At 46.4% G+C, this 18,872-nt stretch overlaps 1 protein-coding gene across 2 annotated transcripts in view; it reads right to left on the bottom strand.

Annotated features, from left to right (window-relative positions):
- The window catches only part of AUTS2 (activator of transcription and developmental regulator AUTS2), an 805,862-nt gene that overhangs the window by 574,947 nt on the left and 212,043 nt on the right, over positions 1-18,872 (bottom strand). For both annotated transcript variants that reach the window (XM_066563240.1, XM_066563239.1), the window contains exon 2: positions 9,573-9,782. In XM_066563240.1, coding sequence (XP_066419337.1) covers positions 9,573-9,782 — 210 coding nt within the window. The remainder of the gene's footprint in view (positions 1-9,572; positions 9,783-18,872) is intronic.

Here is an 18,872-nt window from a genome sequence, read left to right on the forward strand (position 1 = left end):
GAGTAGGGATTTTGTCACAGCTTGTTACAGTGTTGCTGATATTAGAGACAAACTTCCAACAGCACTGGAAACACAAACCCACAGTAACTTCTGCAGTCAATCTTCTCTAAAAATGTTTGTATTCTTGTAGCAAATTGAATAAAAATTCTTAAGGGTAACTCTTTCATTTTGGCTCATAGAACCTCACTGTATTTTAATGCTGAGCAGCAAAAATTGTTGCAGGGAAAGGTCAGGAGGAAAGGAGAAGTTTAGTTTATCTGTTTTAGGAGTTGTGGCCTTACACAGTAATGGCCACACTGTGTTCTTCAGCTGGCTCCACCCCTGATCCAAATATCCATTGGAATTATCCAAGAGTACAGCAAGCTTAGAGAAAACAATCACAACAACAATCACCTATGGCACACTTTGCTAGTAACAGAGAAGGCCTTCCTAGTGCACAGAGCTCATATACTGTTGAGAAACCATTAAACATAGGAAATGTGGGACTTAGATTTAAAAGTTTATTCCAAATTAGTGGGTTTGGGCACAAATTAAGATGTTTTGATTTTATAAAATCGCAGCATTACAACTTTTGAAACTCCACAAAGCAGAGAACAACTTTCTCCAGGCTGAGGAAATTATCAATAATTTAAAGTTTAGAAGTGCATCCTGTTTCCCCCAGCAATGCCATGCTGGGGACACAGGCTGGGGCTGGCCAGAGCCAGCCAGGCTAAATACAGGGAAAGCTCCAAAACTGCCCATGGCCCCCAAAGCCCTGCAAACCATGAGAGCAACTGTGTGAGCTCGGTGCTGGAATTTCACAGGGATTTACTGCACACTGCCACCCCCCTGCCCTCGGCTCCCCACTTGTGATAAATCCCAGCCCCAAGGGCAGCTGCTCAGCCCCGGGGCAGTCACAGCCTCCCTCCACATCCAAGGGACTGGAATGGAGCAGCTCTAAAAGCAGGAGTGCTGCCTTTAGGCTACCCAGAGACAGAAAACCAGAAAACTTGGGAAGGCCAGCCAGGGAGGCTTTTGCACCCCCTAGGGAAAGGAACAGCTCCTCTCACTGCTCTTCACTGACACCTTCAAAGTGTCCTTGGACATTCCTCAAAGCCATGGCCCAGGTCTGTGCCCCTGAATCCATGGAGTTACAGCACTCAGGAGCTGGACTAAGGCTACAAAAGCCTAAGCAGGAGTTTAAGCATCCATGGGAGGCTGAAATGCTCCTGAGGCTGCTCCCAGCACCCACAGTGGGGCACCCCAGCCTCTCTATGCCCCTGCAGCACAGCAATGCTGCAAACCCAGCCTGTGCTGCTGGGAGCCACAGCCAAATCCATCACTCCCATGCCTCCTGCCCTGCTGAAAACTGAGTTTGCAGAGGAAAAAACAAGAATCCAGTAACATAAGCACAGAAGTACATCCTCACATTCGAGTTACAATTAATCTGCAGGCAAACCCATAGGTTCAAAGACTTGGCCTACATTTATTTCTAGAATACAAAAAAAATATTTTAAAAAGTTCTGGGTGACTTCCTTTTTAAATTAAAAATGGTCACTTTATTATACTGTCTTATAATACTTAAACTAGCATTTAATTTATCTCCAGGCAGACTCAGTCAAAATTAATTTTTTGTTTAATTCCTTACTGGTAACATGCATGGAAACTTTTAAGACAGCAATTGATTGCATTGAGCATTTAAAATATGGTTCACTTCCTGGCACATTTAACAATCATTTAAGTTTTCAATTAAAGTAGGGTGCCAACATTAAAAGAAAAAAAGATAATCCTGAGAGACAATAGCTGCTCTGTGCACAATAAACTATTTTTTTTTAACTAAAATTCTCAAGATGTCTAATTGATTAATATAATTAGGTTAGCCCAAAAGTGGCTGTTTCTAATCTCCTTTTTTCAGTTGGAATTTGCTGGGAGTTTGTGGGAGGTACACACAGGGGCCCTTCCTCTGCCACAGCATTGCCTGGTCAGGTAACAGCATGGTGACATCTCTGCAACTCTATCTCAGAGCAAGCTGGAGCCAAAAGACAAAGTGAAATGCAGCAGGGCAGAGCAGAGAGAGTGGCAATATTTGCATTAGAAATAAAAACATGCCAACATTGCTCATTTTCTTGCAAGCCTGATCACACTCAACCCAACAGCGACGGCAGGCACAAGCACACGAGGCACAGAAACCCTTCCTGTGCCTCAGCCCAGGGGTGAGCAGCTCACACCATCAGCCTGAGAGAAGTGGGGGGGATCTTAATATCCCACTGCCTATTCCTGTGTCCAGATGTGACCCGAGTTCCTCCACGCTCCTCCTTGGCTGCACAAGCTCCACCAGCCAGAAGCACCACAGCAATCACAGTCCCCATGTCAGGTGCTCATGGCCTTTCTGAGTCCTGGTTAAGGGACAGACCACACTGCCCAGCAGCTGATATTTCACCCAGAGTGGCCAGACCAGCCTCTAACCAAGTTTTAAGCTTGTATTGTTCTGGGTCTGCACCTGGGGCCTCTGTGCCTGCACTGGTGCTGAAGCTGCTCACACACAGCAGGCTCTGAGCTGGGCAGTGCACAGAGAGAGCAGCACACACACAGGATCAAACCATCACACCAAATACAGGCTTCTGAGGCTGAGACACAGGCATCTGCTACTTCAGCATTAATAAACACTAGCTGGGTAGAGCTCCTGTTACCTTTGGGCACATACACTCATTCACAGCACAGGGGCATGACAAAAACCAGGCCCTTTTCTTCCACCCTCATCAGCCCTGCAAGGGAAGCTCTCCATGGAGAAGCCATTTTGAGTCCCTGGGACTTCCCAAAATGTATTTTTAAGCCTTCTAGCAGGGATAACATCCTGAGTAATCAATTTGACTCATGATTACTATTTCAAACACAGGCTCATACCCAGACGAAAAAAGCACACTTACATGGCAATATATACAGAACAATAACATTGCCAGATGGTATAATACTGAGCAGAATTAATTTCACACATGATGTTTTCAAGGTGTTAAAATATGTCACAGCTTCTGCTAATAAAACATCTTCCTCTCCACTCCTCCTTTTAAGAAAATGCTCCCTTCCCACCAGCCTGTATTTTACATTATATGTGTTTCCATCCTGATAAGGGCAGCTGATTGCTTGCAAACCTAATTACAGTCAAATGAAAGTCTTTCAGAACCATCATTAGCAATTAGGACCTGCTGGATTTGCAGTGTATCATTTAGAGAGGTATAATTCAATGGCTTATTGAAAAATTGCAGGTGAAACTGGTGATTATGAGGGGGGACGCCTGTGACACATCACTGTGGGCGAGCATTGGGTGGAGTGGCAGCTCCCTGAGCACTGAGCAGTGACTGCAGGGGCTTGTGCTGGCTGAGCACAGCCCTGCCCAGCCCAGAGCAGCGTCCTGGGACCAGCTCTGCACTCCCTGAGCCTGGCTTTGTGTTGCTCTCCTGGAATCCAACGCGCCCATTCAGGAGCTCGGGGAAGCCAGGGGGGATGTGCAGCACAGAACAACAGGCACACGAAGCCACACACATCATTTTTCAGTCCTTTCTGCAGAGAACAACAGTCTTTTCTGTGCCCATTGAGCTCAATTATATATTATCAGGGCCCAGAAGTTGTTTGGATGCTTTTGAGCAGCTGGGTGCCTTCACAGATGACGCACTGGATACGGTGGCTGCGGGTTAAGTGCAGCTGGAGATTTCTGTGGCCTCTGATCAGAGGCAAACAGCAGTTGAGAATCACAAAATGCTTGTAATTCAAGCACTGTTTGTCACCCACGGCGCTTTCCAAACGGGAAACGAGAAGGGGACTGAATGGCAGCCCAGCTTTCAGCACATGCTCCCACACAGCCAGGAATCCACACACTGTGCATGTGTGAAAATAAAGTGTGGGTCCCTGCCAAGGGTGGAATTACCAACTGGCCAGCATGAAGCACTCAGCATTTCCACAGCACATGGTGGACTGGATAAACTGAGCTGGACCTTAGCAGAGACAGAGGATATTGGCTCACAGAACCTGCCCCCTCTCTAGGCATCCCCCTCTGTTTGCACACCGTGTGTAACATTCACCCCTCAAAAACCCCACACAGCCCAGCCTACACCTCTGCAAAGCCTCACCTCTTCATTTCTTCCCCACACATCTCTTTCCCCTTTTCTATCCTACAAAGGGTTCCCAAAGCCCAGATCTACCCATCCCTTTTATCACATGAACATCTCCCAGTGTATCACTGCACCCACTCCTGCTGTGATGTAACCTCAAAGCACAGTTACCCAGACATGGCCCTTTCTATTCTTTCAGAGCTGTAATCTGGTTTTTTTTCATTGTTTCATGGGTTATTTTCCAAATTAAATGTTGTTTGATGTGCTAGATTAATGACCAGTGCTTTGAGTGACATGATACCAACACAGTTTTGTTAAACCAGTGGCCCCTGCAGGTCCTGCTGCTGGTGACACTTGTTGTAGGTGCCTTCAGACTTTTGCAACACTGGCACAGAATCAAACCACGCCGTGTAGGCTGCAGCACAACCAGCAAATCCACTCATTTCAAAGTGTCTGCTCTAGCATCTTGAATCTGAAAAAAACCCTAAACCAAGCAACTTCTTCCTTTACATACAGAATGGGAACATTATCTCCCTTTCCATCAATGTGTGGCCATATCCCTGCTGACCCAATCCTGGCTGGTACTATTCCCAAGGCATGTGTGTGACTTTGTCCCACATTTTACCAGTCAGTTCTGATGTTTCCTGTCACTTGATACAAAGCCAGACCTCCAGCAGTGCAAAACCAGCCCAAAAATCCCACATACAGCTTCTAATCCCCTGTGCTGCCCTGCACAAGGTAGTTTCACAGCCCAGGTTCCTTCCTGATCTTTAGAAGTTTTATAGTCACTGAAATCCATCGGCTGCCAGTACAGGAATCCCAAATCCCAGCAGCTGTGTTCAAGGAGGTTCAAGCCTTTATCACTCACTCCGGGTGATGTGTGCTGCAGGCAGGATTTCCAAGGTGTCTGACCTCACACTGCACAAACACATCCCCATTTCATCCCTTGCCCAGAGCTCCAGTAGGGAGTCCAAGAAATGAAACATTTCTGTGGCTGTGTATGGTCCTCGTGGCTGCTGCTGCTCTCCCAGAGCCCACCCACAACTTCATTTTCAATTAGCAGCTCTTCGAAAAGTAGTAATGAAAGCAGTTGCTAAAGAGCACTCAGATGTCATTGAGAGCCTGCAAACCCAAACTGTAAATAGCACATTGTAAATCGCTTGTCAGCACAGCGAGCTCTCGCCGGGATCACAGTGCCGGTGACAATGCGGCCCATCTGCTGCGCTCCCTGCGCCGTGCGGGGCAGCCCGGAGCCCTGGGCAGCGGGGCTGGCAGCGCCGGGGCTGGGAGCTGCACCAGCCACCCAGCCACCCTTGGCAACAGGGCTGGGAGCTGCACCCGGCACCCCGGATGCAGGGCTGGGAGCTGCACCAGCCACCCTGGGCAACAGGGCTGGGAGCTGCACCAGCCACCCTGGATGCAGGGCTGGGAGCTGCACCAGCCACCCTGGATGCAGGGCTGGGAGATGCAGGGCTCAGAGCTGCACCAGCCACCCTGGATGCAGGGCTGGGAGCCATTGAATTATACCTCTCCCACGCTGGATGCTGGGAGCTGCAGCAGGCACCCTGGATGCAGGGCTGGGAGCTGCACCAATGCCCTGGATGCAGGGCTGGGAGCTGCAGGGCTGGGAGCTGCACCAGCCACGCTGGATGCAGGGAGCTGCAGCAGGCACCCTGGATGCAGGGCTGGGAGCTGCAGGGCTGGGAGCTGCACCAGCCACCCTGGGTGCTGGGAGCTGCAGCAGGCACCCTGGATCTGGGAGCTGCACCAGCCACCCTGGATCTGGGAGCTCCAGCAGGCGCCCTGGGCAGCAGGGCTGAAGCTGCACCAGGCACCCTGGCCCAGGACAGGCTCAGCCACACGGGCGTTTCACCCTCTGCAGCGCTGCTTTGCTGCACTGAGGCTCACGAGCACCTCTGCAGCAGGGGACGAGAGTGCTGGCACTGCATCACCACAGAACCACCTGGTGCTCTCGAGTGAGGATGGCAGGGGACAATGATGGCTGTCCACATCAGCCACCCAAAGGCTCAGCAGTCTCAAATTTAGGATGTGTAGATTCAGGGTGAGACTGCCAAGGGAATCGTGGACTTGATTCTGAGATGGAACAGCTGCAGCACTCCCCTCCCTCCCCTTTAATTGATTCATGTAATGGACCACGAGGTGAAAGCCAGTGGTTTATAACACCTGTAGCTGGGGACTGCCAGAGTCAGCAGTGTGTCTTCTGCTGCTGTTCTTGCCATTTTTCCTTTATCTCATTATAATTTACCTCCCAATTCATTTCTCCATCATGAGTTTTCTTCTCTCTATTTATCACCTGCCTCCTATTTATTACCAGTTGTCTCCTTCTCTGCACTCCTGCAGTATCTGGGATTGGGATTTGATATTCTGGAAGCGTTTCTGGAGTCAGGTGGTGAAGGCAGAGCCCAGCAGCTGCTGGCTCTTGTGCACACATGAGCCAGCCAAGGCACCCCTTGCCCTACACACACACTGCTGCTTTAGAAGCATATCCAGAGATGATCCTCTTCTGCAAGAAGATGCAAGAACCTCCCACCAGATGAAGAAAAACAGTGAAGGAAATGGTGGAGGTAGCACGAGTCACTGTCTTCTGCTCCTTTCAAATCACACACCCACTGAACAAAGAGAAATGATCCTTCCCCCTCATTATCAAAATACTCTCAACACTCCTTCTGCCCTGAAAGCTCATTGTTTCCTGGTATGCCCCACTGTGCTCAGACCTCGAGGAATAAAATCTCATTAAAACCCATTTAAAAATGTTTGCCACCCTTTTACTACTTTAAAATGTTCACTTTAAGATTTCCAAATGATTTTTACAGAAAGCACATAAAAACATGCCATCACCAATTAACGTAAAGGAAATTAAATTTAAAAAGCTGGAGAAATATTCTGATGAGTCTTATGTTTGCTTAACGCCAACTAAAATTTCCTTGAGGCATTTAATAAGTACATTTATAAAAGCTCACAAAGCAGAGTTCAAAAGTCTTCTTGCTAGTAAAATATGAGCCTTAATTAACCTACAGTTTCACATTTTCTGGATTTCAATAAACCTGTAGGCATTTCAGCAGAGCTGGATAAATACCTGGATGAATACTGCAAGGATTTTCTCTGAAAACTAATTAGCAATGCTTTCAATAGCTGACTTCAACTTAATCTGTTTGACAAGGGAGTTTCAAACCCTAAATCCTTCAGTGAGAGTTACTTCCAGCAGATAACAGATTTCACAGGAAAGCATTTCCAACAGGACTGTTAACCACTGGAGAAACTATGAGTGAGCTCTCCAGGTATGAAACGTTTCCCAGCAAGGACAGACTGCAGCCAGGGTCTTATGCAAGCACAGGAATGCAAGTGGCAGCTCTGAGATTGCATCCTGCCATCCAGTTACAGTAACCACAGGTGACAGTCCAGGATTCCCCCAGGGACAGGAGAGGATAAATTGTTTGTATATCAAATATAAAGCCCTAATATAGCAAGGACACTGTATACATGCAGAAGCCTCCTGAACTTTAGGTGAGGGCACTCCTGCTGTGTCACACACAAAGCACAGTGGCCCCAGCTCTTGGTCACTGCTGTCAGAGAAGGTTGACAAGCAAATCTACTTCCCCTTCAGGAGCCCAGGGATTCAGTGGGATGGACCTGGGTGGGGAAAGCAACCCGAGGTGTGCAGCCTAGAGTCTCTGAGGAGGAAGAGTGTAACATGATCAGAAAAAAAAACCATGCTCAGAGCTTAACAATCTCCTCCTTCTTTTGTGCTCTTCACCGTTTGTCTTGAAAGAGGTCAGAAAATGCTTACCCAAAACTCTTTGTATTTTTATGCATGTCTTTCCAAAGAACTCTGCAGTCTTTTCCATGACATCTTTTTTCCATGTTAAGTGCCAAAACTGTATGTGTTTGTCAGCACCTAAACTGTTCATAAGACTTAAATGTTCTTATCTGAGAAGCTCTACCCTACCAAATGCATTACATTTATATTGAGCAAGATACTTTACTTCCTCTCAGTCTTATGCCTTAGGAATTAGGCAGAGTACTCATTTATCAGCTCAAAGGAAAAGCATTTTCCATGACATTTGTCAACTCAATACCTTCCAGGCCAATGCATATTCATTCCCAAAACCACAACCTCACAAATCATCTCCATCAGCAGGATGGGCAATTTCCTTCACAGATGAAATTCTGGGCAGAAAGGTTCCACCTGGCATTAGGCCCCACTAGGAGAGTTCTCAGTGCACACAATCAGTCTGACAGACCAAAACAGAGCCCACAGAGGTGAACACAGGAAACAGTCAAGGAAACACAGCAACCTTCAATATCTTCTGGTAATGGAATCATTGCATCTGCTATCCTGAAGAATTTTCCCCACCTTCCTTTGAAATACCAAGTAAAATTAAATCAGAAAAAACACCTTTAACAGCTGATAGTGTAGAACAGGCATTTTACAATTTCTTTGCTCTGCTAAAGAACTGTATAATCTCTTACTATATTCCTATATACAGCTTAACATATAGGCTTCAAAATTATCATGAAAACCTATTTCTTCCCAGCTTCTCTAACTCTGCATATCAAAATTGAATACAACTCAGCACACTTGTCATCCTCAATGTTCCTTCCTTCTCCCTGAACTCACAAAATGAGAAGCAGTGAATTCTCACTATTTGCTACAAGTTTCTCTGCAAAGCAAGGTTTGGTCTGCACTAAACAAGGATGAAAACTGATTCCATGAATATCAACCATCCCCATTAAACGTTTAAATTTTGGTTCAAGAGTCATTAATATCACTGAAATACAGGCAAAAGCTGACCTAGTCCCTATTACTATGTACTATCATCAGCATCATAGAAATCACACTTGTCACACTTTCTTCCTTAAAAAGCACAACAAACACAACACTGCACAGTCATGAAGACAAATCCAATGTTTTCAGCCTGCAGCTTTGCAATCCTGGCTGTCGCCTGCTCACTCCCACCACAGCTGGGAAAGCAGACATTCTTGCTCAGGGTGGGTGATCAGTAACCCAGGGGAGCAGACACCAGCACCACTGACACCTCACAAATGAGCTCCTCACACTCTAATCAGCTTTGCCCTGATTAACAGCTGCCCTTCTTGCAATTGCCTCACCTCACCCTGGATGTTCAGAGGGCTCTCTACAGTGTACAAAGCCTGAAGACAAGAAGGTCTTTAGAGGACAAAATTGGCCTTGCACCCACAGAGAGACCTCATTTGTTTGCCCTGACAGTCTCACAGCCAGCCTGTGGAAAGCTCCTCTCACTTTTACACCTTTATTAATCAGATGCACCACTTGCTCTCCCATTTCAGTGGTAGGACACTGCACCACGTCGCAGCCAAGAGCTCAACACTGAAACAACCACAAAAGCATTAAAATAAACAATCCCACAAAATGAGAAATTGGCTTCTACATACCATGAACCAACGGGCAGAGCCCTCCCTCCCCGCAGAAGGGAACTTGTCTCCCACCTGTCTGAGGCCCTTGGGTAACTTCTTCCTTTTCCCAAGGTGCTGGCACAGGTTTCGGTCATTTTCCCGGTCCGAGCTGTACTGGTGGTGGTGGAGCCTGTTCTTTTTTGGAAGGTATGACAGCCCATTGGTAAGTGCTTCCCTTTTCTTCTTGGCTAGAGGATTCTGTCGCTTCTCCACACGTTCCTGAGGTTTCAGAGCTATGTCCTTCTGCAGAGGGAGGAGAAAAACACCGTGGTCAAACAACAGCCCTGGTTTGGTTGCAGGTGTCCTCAAAGCACTCTCAGGGCAATGCTGCAGTCACCAGAAAAGGAACAAACCCACCCTTCACTGATGTCCTCTGAATCAAAAGATAGGAAAATGCTAAATAAAATTGGCAGGATGAAGTGAATGCATGGAAGGAGACACATCCCCCTTGAGACTTCATACAGCCAACCTCAATTCTCATAAGCATCTCATGTATCAAGAGAGCACACATTTAGAAGGCAGCATTTGTTTATCATGCTTAAATTAACAATCTGCTTTGATCTAAACAATGCTTGACTTTTCAATATTTATTCTTATTACTTCTTGTATTTGAGAAGCCAAGGCACGAGCTGACCTAAATCCAATTAGGGCCAATGAATCTCCATTGACTTCAGGGCATGCTTCCCTCAAGCCTGACTTAAGCAGTAGATTTCCAAGTCTCAGGGAGAGGGGTGAAAAGTGCACGAAAAAAGCAACTTGTATTTGAAAACTCTGTCACTGACCCTTTAACCCCCAGAATCAATGTCTGTCTATAAAAATACTCCACTCCTGTAACACAATTGTGAGTTGTGTCACTTAGCCCACAGCTGTTTTCTTACAAATAACCTGCAACACACAGAATCCCTATTTTCATTTCAGATAAATGCTACTTGAAACAAATCTTTTTCAACAGCACAGAATTACAGGCAGAGGAAGAGGAGGCTGGAGAATTCATTAGGAGAGAAGAATGAGAAGCTATTGAGAAGATGTTAATTACAGTGCAGATTCTGCATCCAATAAATGCAATGTGCAGAGTCACATCCACTCCTGGAGCTGCCCAGTGGGGTCTGGTGCTGCCCTGGGAGGGGAGGTGGCTGAAGCAGGGCTGTGCTCTCAGCACTCTCTGCTAACGTGCCTGGCTTGGGCCAGAAGCTTCCATGCCCACCATAAGGTGCTGGGTAATCTTGTGAGCCTTTCAGCTGTTGTTTACAGTCACTTAATATTGTAACTGACAGCAGGAAGGGCTATTGGGCCCTGTGTCACATAAAGACTGAGGCTCAGGAGAATATAATTCAAATTATGGCACCTTTTTATGCAAAAAACATGCCTAAAGGCAAAAAGCAGTTTGGCTTTAATTAAAGACTGCTCCCTAAATGACTCTCTAAAACACAAGAGCTTCACAAAATTCATAACTGAAACCAATGAGATGATTAATTAAACTGAAGACAGTCATTGTTCAAATTTGATATTTAGCAAAGGGAATGATTTTACAGGCATTAAAGATAAGAGTAATGAACAGAAGCTACAAGACATTTTTTCTACCTTTTCTTCACCTAAGACACCACAGAACTTTTCCCAAGGTTTTTCTTCACAGTGTTATTCCTATCCAAAATGTCAGGAGCCTTATCCAACCCCATGAAAGAGAATTGGAGCATCCTTAGCCACAACACAGTAATTTAAGAAACCTCCTGTGTCAGCTCACTGGTCCCTCCCTGCCCCTACTGAGAAAGAGCTCAGGGTTAGCACTGATCTTCCTAAAATGCTTTGGGATCTCCTTGTGCACAAGCAGAGGGATCCTGTGGAGCTGCCCAAGGAAATTAAAAGCAGGACCAACCCTTTTTTGCTCAGCACACCTTCTGCCTCCCTTCCCAGGAAGGTTTTAGGTTTAGCTGCACACTATAAATGCAGGCAGGCAAATTCTCAAGTGCAGGAATCACTTCACCAGTGCTCCCCATCAACAGCTTTGTGAAACTACAGCATCCACAAACACCCCTGGACCTCCTGGACAGCAAGGGCAGGTTATAAAACAGCAGATATTTTATGTTAGAACTGATTTGTAACTTTGGATAGCTATCATGATGCTAACCATTCTTTTTTTCAGCATAAAAAAATCCAGTGTTTTATGAGTAGAACATTATACCAGCAAAGACTTCTGTTAAAACACAGAGCTCATGTTTGTAGACACAAACACTATTCAAGAGGATTCACTGTAAATGTGAAAGGCTGAAGGAGTGAACAAAGGGGAAACTTTCTGGAGAAAAAAAAAAATTCTTCTAATGACTAAGTAGCTTTTGTGGGATTTTTCTCCCAGCTGTGAGTGATCTAAGTGAAACAGTGGCAGGCTTCCAGAAGCTTATAAAATGTCTAAAGGGGCCAGGCAGTTCCATCAAGAAATAACTGGTCCTATTAGCTTTAAGGGGGGTGGGAGATGGGTCAGACTCAGCAGATCACTGTGGATGTACCTGGGATGACCCTTCCTCAGAGCCTTGCTCCACACAACTGCACGAGGCTTCACAAATTGCCAGAAACACCTAAAGAACCTGGAGCCCAGGAGAGCTGGCAGGAAGGAATCTGCTCACACACCTGTGGCAAGATGAGGGACACCAAATGCACAAAGCCTTCCCCAGCCTGGAGGGAAAGGCACCTCCCAAGGCAGAAGGAAGCACTGGCAGGAGTGTTCAAAGTTCAGGAATGTTCCTCTTCTGCTCAAAGCAAAAAGACACCAAGGAGCTCCAGATGTGCCTGGCTTGTGAAAGGGACCTTAAATCCTGTTTGGTGAGTGGGCTTGCTGTGAAATTTAGCCATAAGGATTGGTGTTTAGACAGCCCTGTTCCTCCAGAAGAGCTGTCTGCTTTTCACCAGCTGACACTACAGAGCTCTGGGGATCAAACCCCTTGGGAGGGACCTGTGGGGTTGAGCCTCTCATGGATTTCAACAGAGACACGACTTGGCCTGAAAATAAATGTGTGCATAGAAATGTGTGTTAAATTGTGTTAAATAATTCTTTATCTGCAGACTAGATGAGGATATGCAAGAGGACATGATAAAAGAATAAAACTTAGACACAGGTGGACAAGATGCATTAAAAGTAGCTTGAATAGAGCTCTCCCAGGATGTTCTCCTGGTGTTTGAGGTGGAAACTGCCTGGGATTTACCCCCAGCTGGGGTCTGTGTACAAATCAAAAACGGGACAGGACTGCTGGGAACGTGCCTTGAGCTGTTTGATTTTCCAGCACCAGCCTCATTCCATGGTTATGGCAATGGGAAGATGCCAGCAGCTCACATCCCAGGCAGTTCTTGGTCTTGAGACCAAGAACTCAATTTTACAAGTCACTTTATAAGTTTTTTGACCAATCCCACAAAGCAAAAGCACATTGACAGTAATTCTATCCAACCACTATAAGCACAGGTACCTTTAGTCAAACAATGCTTGCTTATTTCAAATACAATACCTGCTTGTGAGCCCTCAAACACAATGCACAGAGCTCCGTTATTAAGCTTAGAACTTCCTAATATCTCACTAGATAAACTTTTCTGTAGCTTAGGGAGTTATTCTAGACAAGCATTAATACACAGACCGTTGTTCCATTTGTCCTTACTTTTCTACTTCTTTCATAATTTTTCTGCTGCCCAATCTCATGGCTGCTGCACCAATCCCAGTTCTGCTGTCTCTGGGGCCTGCCTTCTGCAGCTTTCCCAAACCCCTCTGATTTTATGGATTCCCCCAGGCTTGTCTCAGGTTCTGCTCCGTGGAGCCCCCAGGCTCTGTGGAGGCAGGGCTTGGCTGGGAACCACAGCCCTGCATAAATCACTTCCCCACTTCTGCCCTTTCTCCCTCTTCCCATTTTTATCTCTGCCTTGTTTAGATAGGACAATAGCTGTACCATGCCGTGTGCTAGTACATTAGCCAGCACAATCTTAATTACAGTCTTCAGGCATCATCATGATTAGAGTAATAAGCTGTAATTACTCTAAGGTGACAGGACTGCACAGACCTTATCTACATAGATAAGAAGATGTAGCAATATTTCATGTCGAGACAGATTTTTCAGCACTACCCAAGGAGTGGATTCAGCCTGAGCAGAGCCCATGAACACTTTCAGTCTCTAATGGAGGTTTTTCTCCTCTCCTGCCAGCATACAAGCTCACACATTATTCAGTAAATCCTACAAACATATTAGGCACAGTTTAAAACCTTCTCTTTCAGAGATATCTTTCATCAGTAAAGTGCCTTAAGTGTATCAGGAAGGTGACTTAAATGTATAAATATGTAATTACACGCAATTCAATACTAAAGTGCATTAATATTTATGAGTGTACTGTATAATCTAAAAAAATTTCCATTTGTTTTATTTCTATTGGGCACATTAATCAGGCTGATGGTGCTGTGGGTGCCCTGGCAGGGAGGGGCCTGTGGTGCTGAGCTGGCTCCTGCCTGGCAGGGCACTGCAATCACCTGGCTCTGGTCAGCACCCACAGCCTCAGCACAGCCTTGCCCCAGCCCAGGGAGAGAAGCAGCCCCCAGAGCATCAATGATCTGCCTCCACCAGACCATTGCTCATGGGAGGAGGCTTGAAGGACACACTGCATTCTCATCAGGTCTCTCAGGGAGCTGTGCCTCATTTATTTCAGCAAAGTCCATCTTCTTGCTACATAAAATGACAACTCCCTGATTAAACATCAAACCCTCAGTGGCAGCAGAGCAGGGCTTACTGGGGTGCACTCATCATCCCCTTGGACCCCCAGAGCCAGCCCATCACTGCCCTTCCTTCCCACCCCTGCCCTCTGACAACACCTTAAAAACTGCATGGGAACAGCTGCATGGGAATAATTGCATGGGAACAACTGCATGGGAACAGCTACACGGGAACAACTGCATGGGAACCACTGCACGGGAACAGCTACACGGGAACAGCTGCACAGGAACAACTGCATGTGAACAGCTGCATGTGAACAACTGCATGTGAACAGCTGCATGTGAACAGCTGCATGGGAACAACTGCACGGGAACAGCTACACGGGAACAACTGCATGGGAACCACTGCACGGGAACAGCTGCATGGGAACAGCTGCATGGGAACAACTGCACGGGAACAGCTGCATGGGAACAGCTGCATGGGAACAGCTGCATGGGAATGAACAGCTGCATGGGAACAGCTGCATGGGAACAGCTGCACGGGAACAGCTGCACGGGAACAGCTGCATGGGAACCACTGCACGGGAACAGCTACACGGGAACAATTGCATGGGAACAGCTACACGGGAACAGCTGCACAGGAACAACTGCATGTGAACAGCTGCATGGGAACAGCTGCATGGGAACAACTGCACGGGAACAGCTGCATGGGAACAGCTGCATGGGAACAGCTGCATGGGAATGAACAGCTGCATGGGAATGAACAGCTGCATGGGAACAGCTGCACGGGAACAGCTGCATGGGAACAACTGCATGTGAACAACTGCATGGGAACAGCTGCATGGGAATGAACAACTGCATGGGAACAGCTGCACGGGAACAGCTGCACGGGAACAGCTGCAGGGGAACAGCTGCATGGGAACCACTGCATGGGAACAGCTACACGGGAACAATTGCATGGGAACAGCTGCATGGGAACAGCTGCATGGGAACAGCTGCATGGGAACAACTGCATGGGAATGAACAGCTGCATGGGAACAGCTGCACGGGAACAACTGCATGGGAATGAACAGCTGGATGGGAACAGCTGCATGGGAATGAACAGCTGCATGGGAATGAACAGCTGCATGGGAACAGCTGCACGGGAACAACTGCATGGGAATGAACAGCTGGATGGGAACAGCTGCATGGGAATGAACAGCTGCATGGGAATGAACAGCTGCATGGGAACAATGTTCCACTCCTTATTTCAGGATTTTTCTCTGGGAATGCTGGATGAAAACCAACACTGTAAGCACGGTGTGTAGCAAATACACTGCTGCAGAAATTTCCTTGGATGAACATTTCAGGTGCTGCTCAGGGATTTCAAGCCTTGACCTTTCCAAACCATCCTTGTGGATTATCACTACTACAATTCCAATGTTGTAAAAACTTATTTTCCGAATTTGCACTGAATGTGACCTCAGTAAAATACAACATTTAAAAACTAATTATTAAAAACAGGAGCAGTTTACACTGCAGTGCTAGTTAAACCAAATTACAATTCTAACAGTCTACAACTATATTCCAATTATTTCCTCCTCAGGTTCTTGCTAAATTCTTTTGCAGCTTTATATCAGAGCCCAACAGTTTATCCTTCACTCCAAGAATAAATTATAAAGAAATTAGACATTTTTTAAAACATCAAACAGTTATGAACTACCAGTGTAATACTCCACTTTAAACACAGTATTTAGAAAATCAAGCTTGAACAGTCTGCCCTGTTCACTACTCAGACATGCAAAGGTCTGTGCCAAACAGAATGTAAGAGAGGAACTTCTGGAGCCTTTCAAGGTACAAACAATTCACATTTGATGGGGGACACTAGTGCAGAAGGGAGAAGCTAATTAAGGGAAAAAAAATACATTTTCAGTAGCTACAAAAGTCAATTTGGAATTCTTTCCCAGTTTCATCCCGAGCCTGCTGTCAGCTGCAGCAGCTCTGAGGGATGGGATGGACATGGGGGAAGTAAAAACAGCCAAAGGGAACAGCACAGAACCAGAAACCATGGCAGAACCACCACCCCACACTGACCCCCTGCACTGGGTACAGAGGGTCAGCTTGCAAGAAATTAGGATTCCTGCAGGGTACAGCTGAGAGAAACCCTACAGCTTGGCCAGCACAGAATCCCAGAAGGGTTTGGGTTGGGAGGGACCTTAAAACAGATCCCATCCCACCCCTGCCATGGCAGGGACACCTCCCACTGCCCCAGGCTGCTCCAAGCCCTGTCCAGCCTGGCCTTGGGCACTGCCAGGGATGCAGGGGCATCTCCCTCACAGGGAAGGATCACACAGGGGGAATCATTAGCTGAGAATCCAGGACAGCAACACACAAAAACTGAACCCAAACCTGCACAAACCCAACCCAAACCTGCACAAATCAACCCCAAACCCAACCCAAACCTGCAGAAAATGAACCCAAACCTGCATAAATCCAACCCAAACCCAACCCAAACCTGCACAAACACTGCTAATCTGGGTACCCAATTTGCCATCACATCTTGGCAGTCTCCATCAACTCCTTCTGTGTTTCTGTTACACTGGAGAATTTTTACAGCTGATGGATGAAAATGCCCCTAATCTTCAATACCTCTCTCATGATGTAAAGGTCTGAAAATAATGCACTGACCAGTCCTTCTAATCAAAACCAGAAAATAAAATGAGATGCTTGTTATAACCATTAATTTACTTCCAGATAAAATAGTTAAATGTACTGTGTATTCTTCTGATGAATGACTAGGTTCTCAAAAGCATTTTTCTAGGGGGAAAAAAATTGCAAACACTCCTAAAATACACCAGGGGAAAAGGAAAGCAGGTGTAAAGCACAATGCAGAAGAGAAAAGGATTCTCATGTCACTGTTATGGTATTTTAAAAGACAAGGGACTGGTGAAGAGAGGTGTGATGTCAGCTATATTGGGTGCAGTAGCCCATACATTAATGCCAGCAATTCCTTCAAGGCACAAGACCTCCACAGAAAGGTTTAATCTTGTTTTGTTTGCTTTGATTGCATAAAGTTGCAATCCATTGCCTCCTGCATCTCTCTGGAATCTGAAAACAAAGTGGTTCAGTGTTGTGCAGCAGAGAGGGGATGAAAGGCAGTGCCAGGCTGGGGGTGCTGGATGGGTGCAGAGGAAGGAAAACAACAGCAGAGCAAGTTGCTGTCTGCTCCAGATATGTTGTGTGAAAGCCCTTCTGTGGCAAAGAGATTGCTTTGATTTTTCATCCCAAAACCATTTGTTAACAATAGCATTGATAAACAGAAGGTGCCTTTTCAGCTCCTGATTTAAACTGCACACAGAAATACATTAAGGCAACATTATTGAGGTTACAAAGTCAAGGGCTTGGAAGTTATGAAAGGCCAGGATTAAGGCTGCAGCCACCACCTTAATTCAGGCCTCTTGTGCATGCATGCCAAGATACAATCTTTAATTACATGATCCCATGCTCCTATTTCCCTACACAGAATGGAAGGTGTTCAGCTAATGAGCAACCACTCAGGATTTTGTTTGCTCCTCTTTGTCCATAGTGTGGACCTAGGCCTTGTTTACTGGCACTCCATTCACAGCCCGTCTGAAAGCACAATGATTAATTTCCTCAAGGGCTTTTCTGTACAGCTCCTCCTGATAGCATCAGATAGATGCTCTGACAAATACCAACGGCCCATTTTACACTTGTTTTGCCAAAGGTATTTCACTATTCCCATTTTATAGGTGGCAATAACAGTCCTGACATGTCTAGGTCAGAAACATCTGCTAATTTTAAACATTCATTGGGAAACACCTGAGATTTGATTTTTCAGAGAACTTGGCTCCTCTGAGCACTTTCTCTAATGAAGCACAGCCTTCATTGATTTCAGCAGCTGAGCACTCCTGAAAATTGGGCTTTAGTGAGCACCCTGTGTTATAAGGATACAGGAAATAATGATAATTCCTGAAACAATGTGGTGCCATGGCCCCCTCAATGCCCCACAGCAAAGACAAGCTGGAGGTGGAGGAAATCTAAGACTGGTGCCAGCTGTTGAGCTGGTAAAATCTGGTGTCATACATGGAGATGAGCATCAGAGCAATTGATTGCTATTCATTTATTTCATGTTTTTCAGACATGACCTGGTATTCTCAGCCATGTCAGCCCCTCCCTGCTCTGTTTTGTCACTCCAATACTGTGCCAGAACACGTTACACTTGTGCAGAACAGTCCAGAAACTGCTGGAGCCTGTGCAGCCTGAGTTAGCAAAAACCTCACCTTGGAGCCAGTGCAGAGGAAGTGCTGAGCAATGCCAGCCTCCACTGCAGAGCATGAAGTGTTCTTCTTGAAGCTGCCTGGCTTTGTGGAAGGCAAAGTACACACAGTTGGCTCTGCTCTGCCTGGTTCAGCCAGAAGCCTGTGAGCTCCTGCCAGAGGATCCTGAAGCTCTGGCTCCAGCCAGCTTCTGCCAGCCTCAAAGTCCCAGTGTGTTTTCTCTAGAGATTTTTCTGGGTCTTACACAAATTGCCAGCAAAGCCCAAGGTTTTGTCTTTGCTGCAGATTTGACTCAGTGACCTCCAGCACACCTGGGGCTGCCTTTTGAGGCTGAAACTGTGACAGGGGTCTGAGGATGAGGGAAGAGATGAGGATCTGACT

Source organism: Molothrus aeneus, chromosome 20, assembly GCF_037042795.1.
Source record: "Molothrus aeneus isolate 106 chromosome 20, BPBGC_Maene_1.0, whole genome shotgun sequence".
NCBI classification, from domain to species: domain Eukaryota; kingdom Metazoa; phylum Chordata; class Aves; order Passeriformes; family Icteridae; genus Molothrus; species Molothrus aeneus.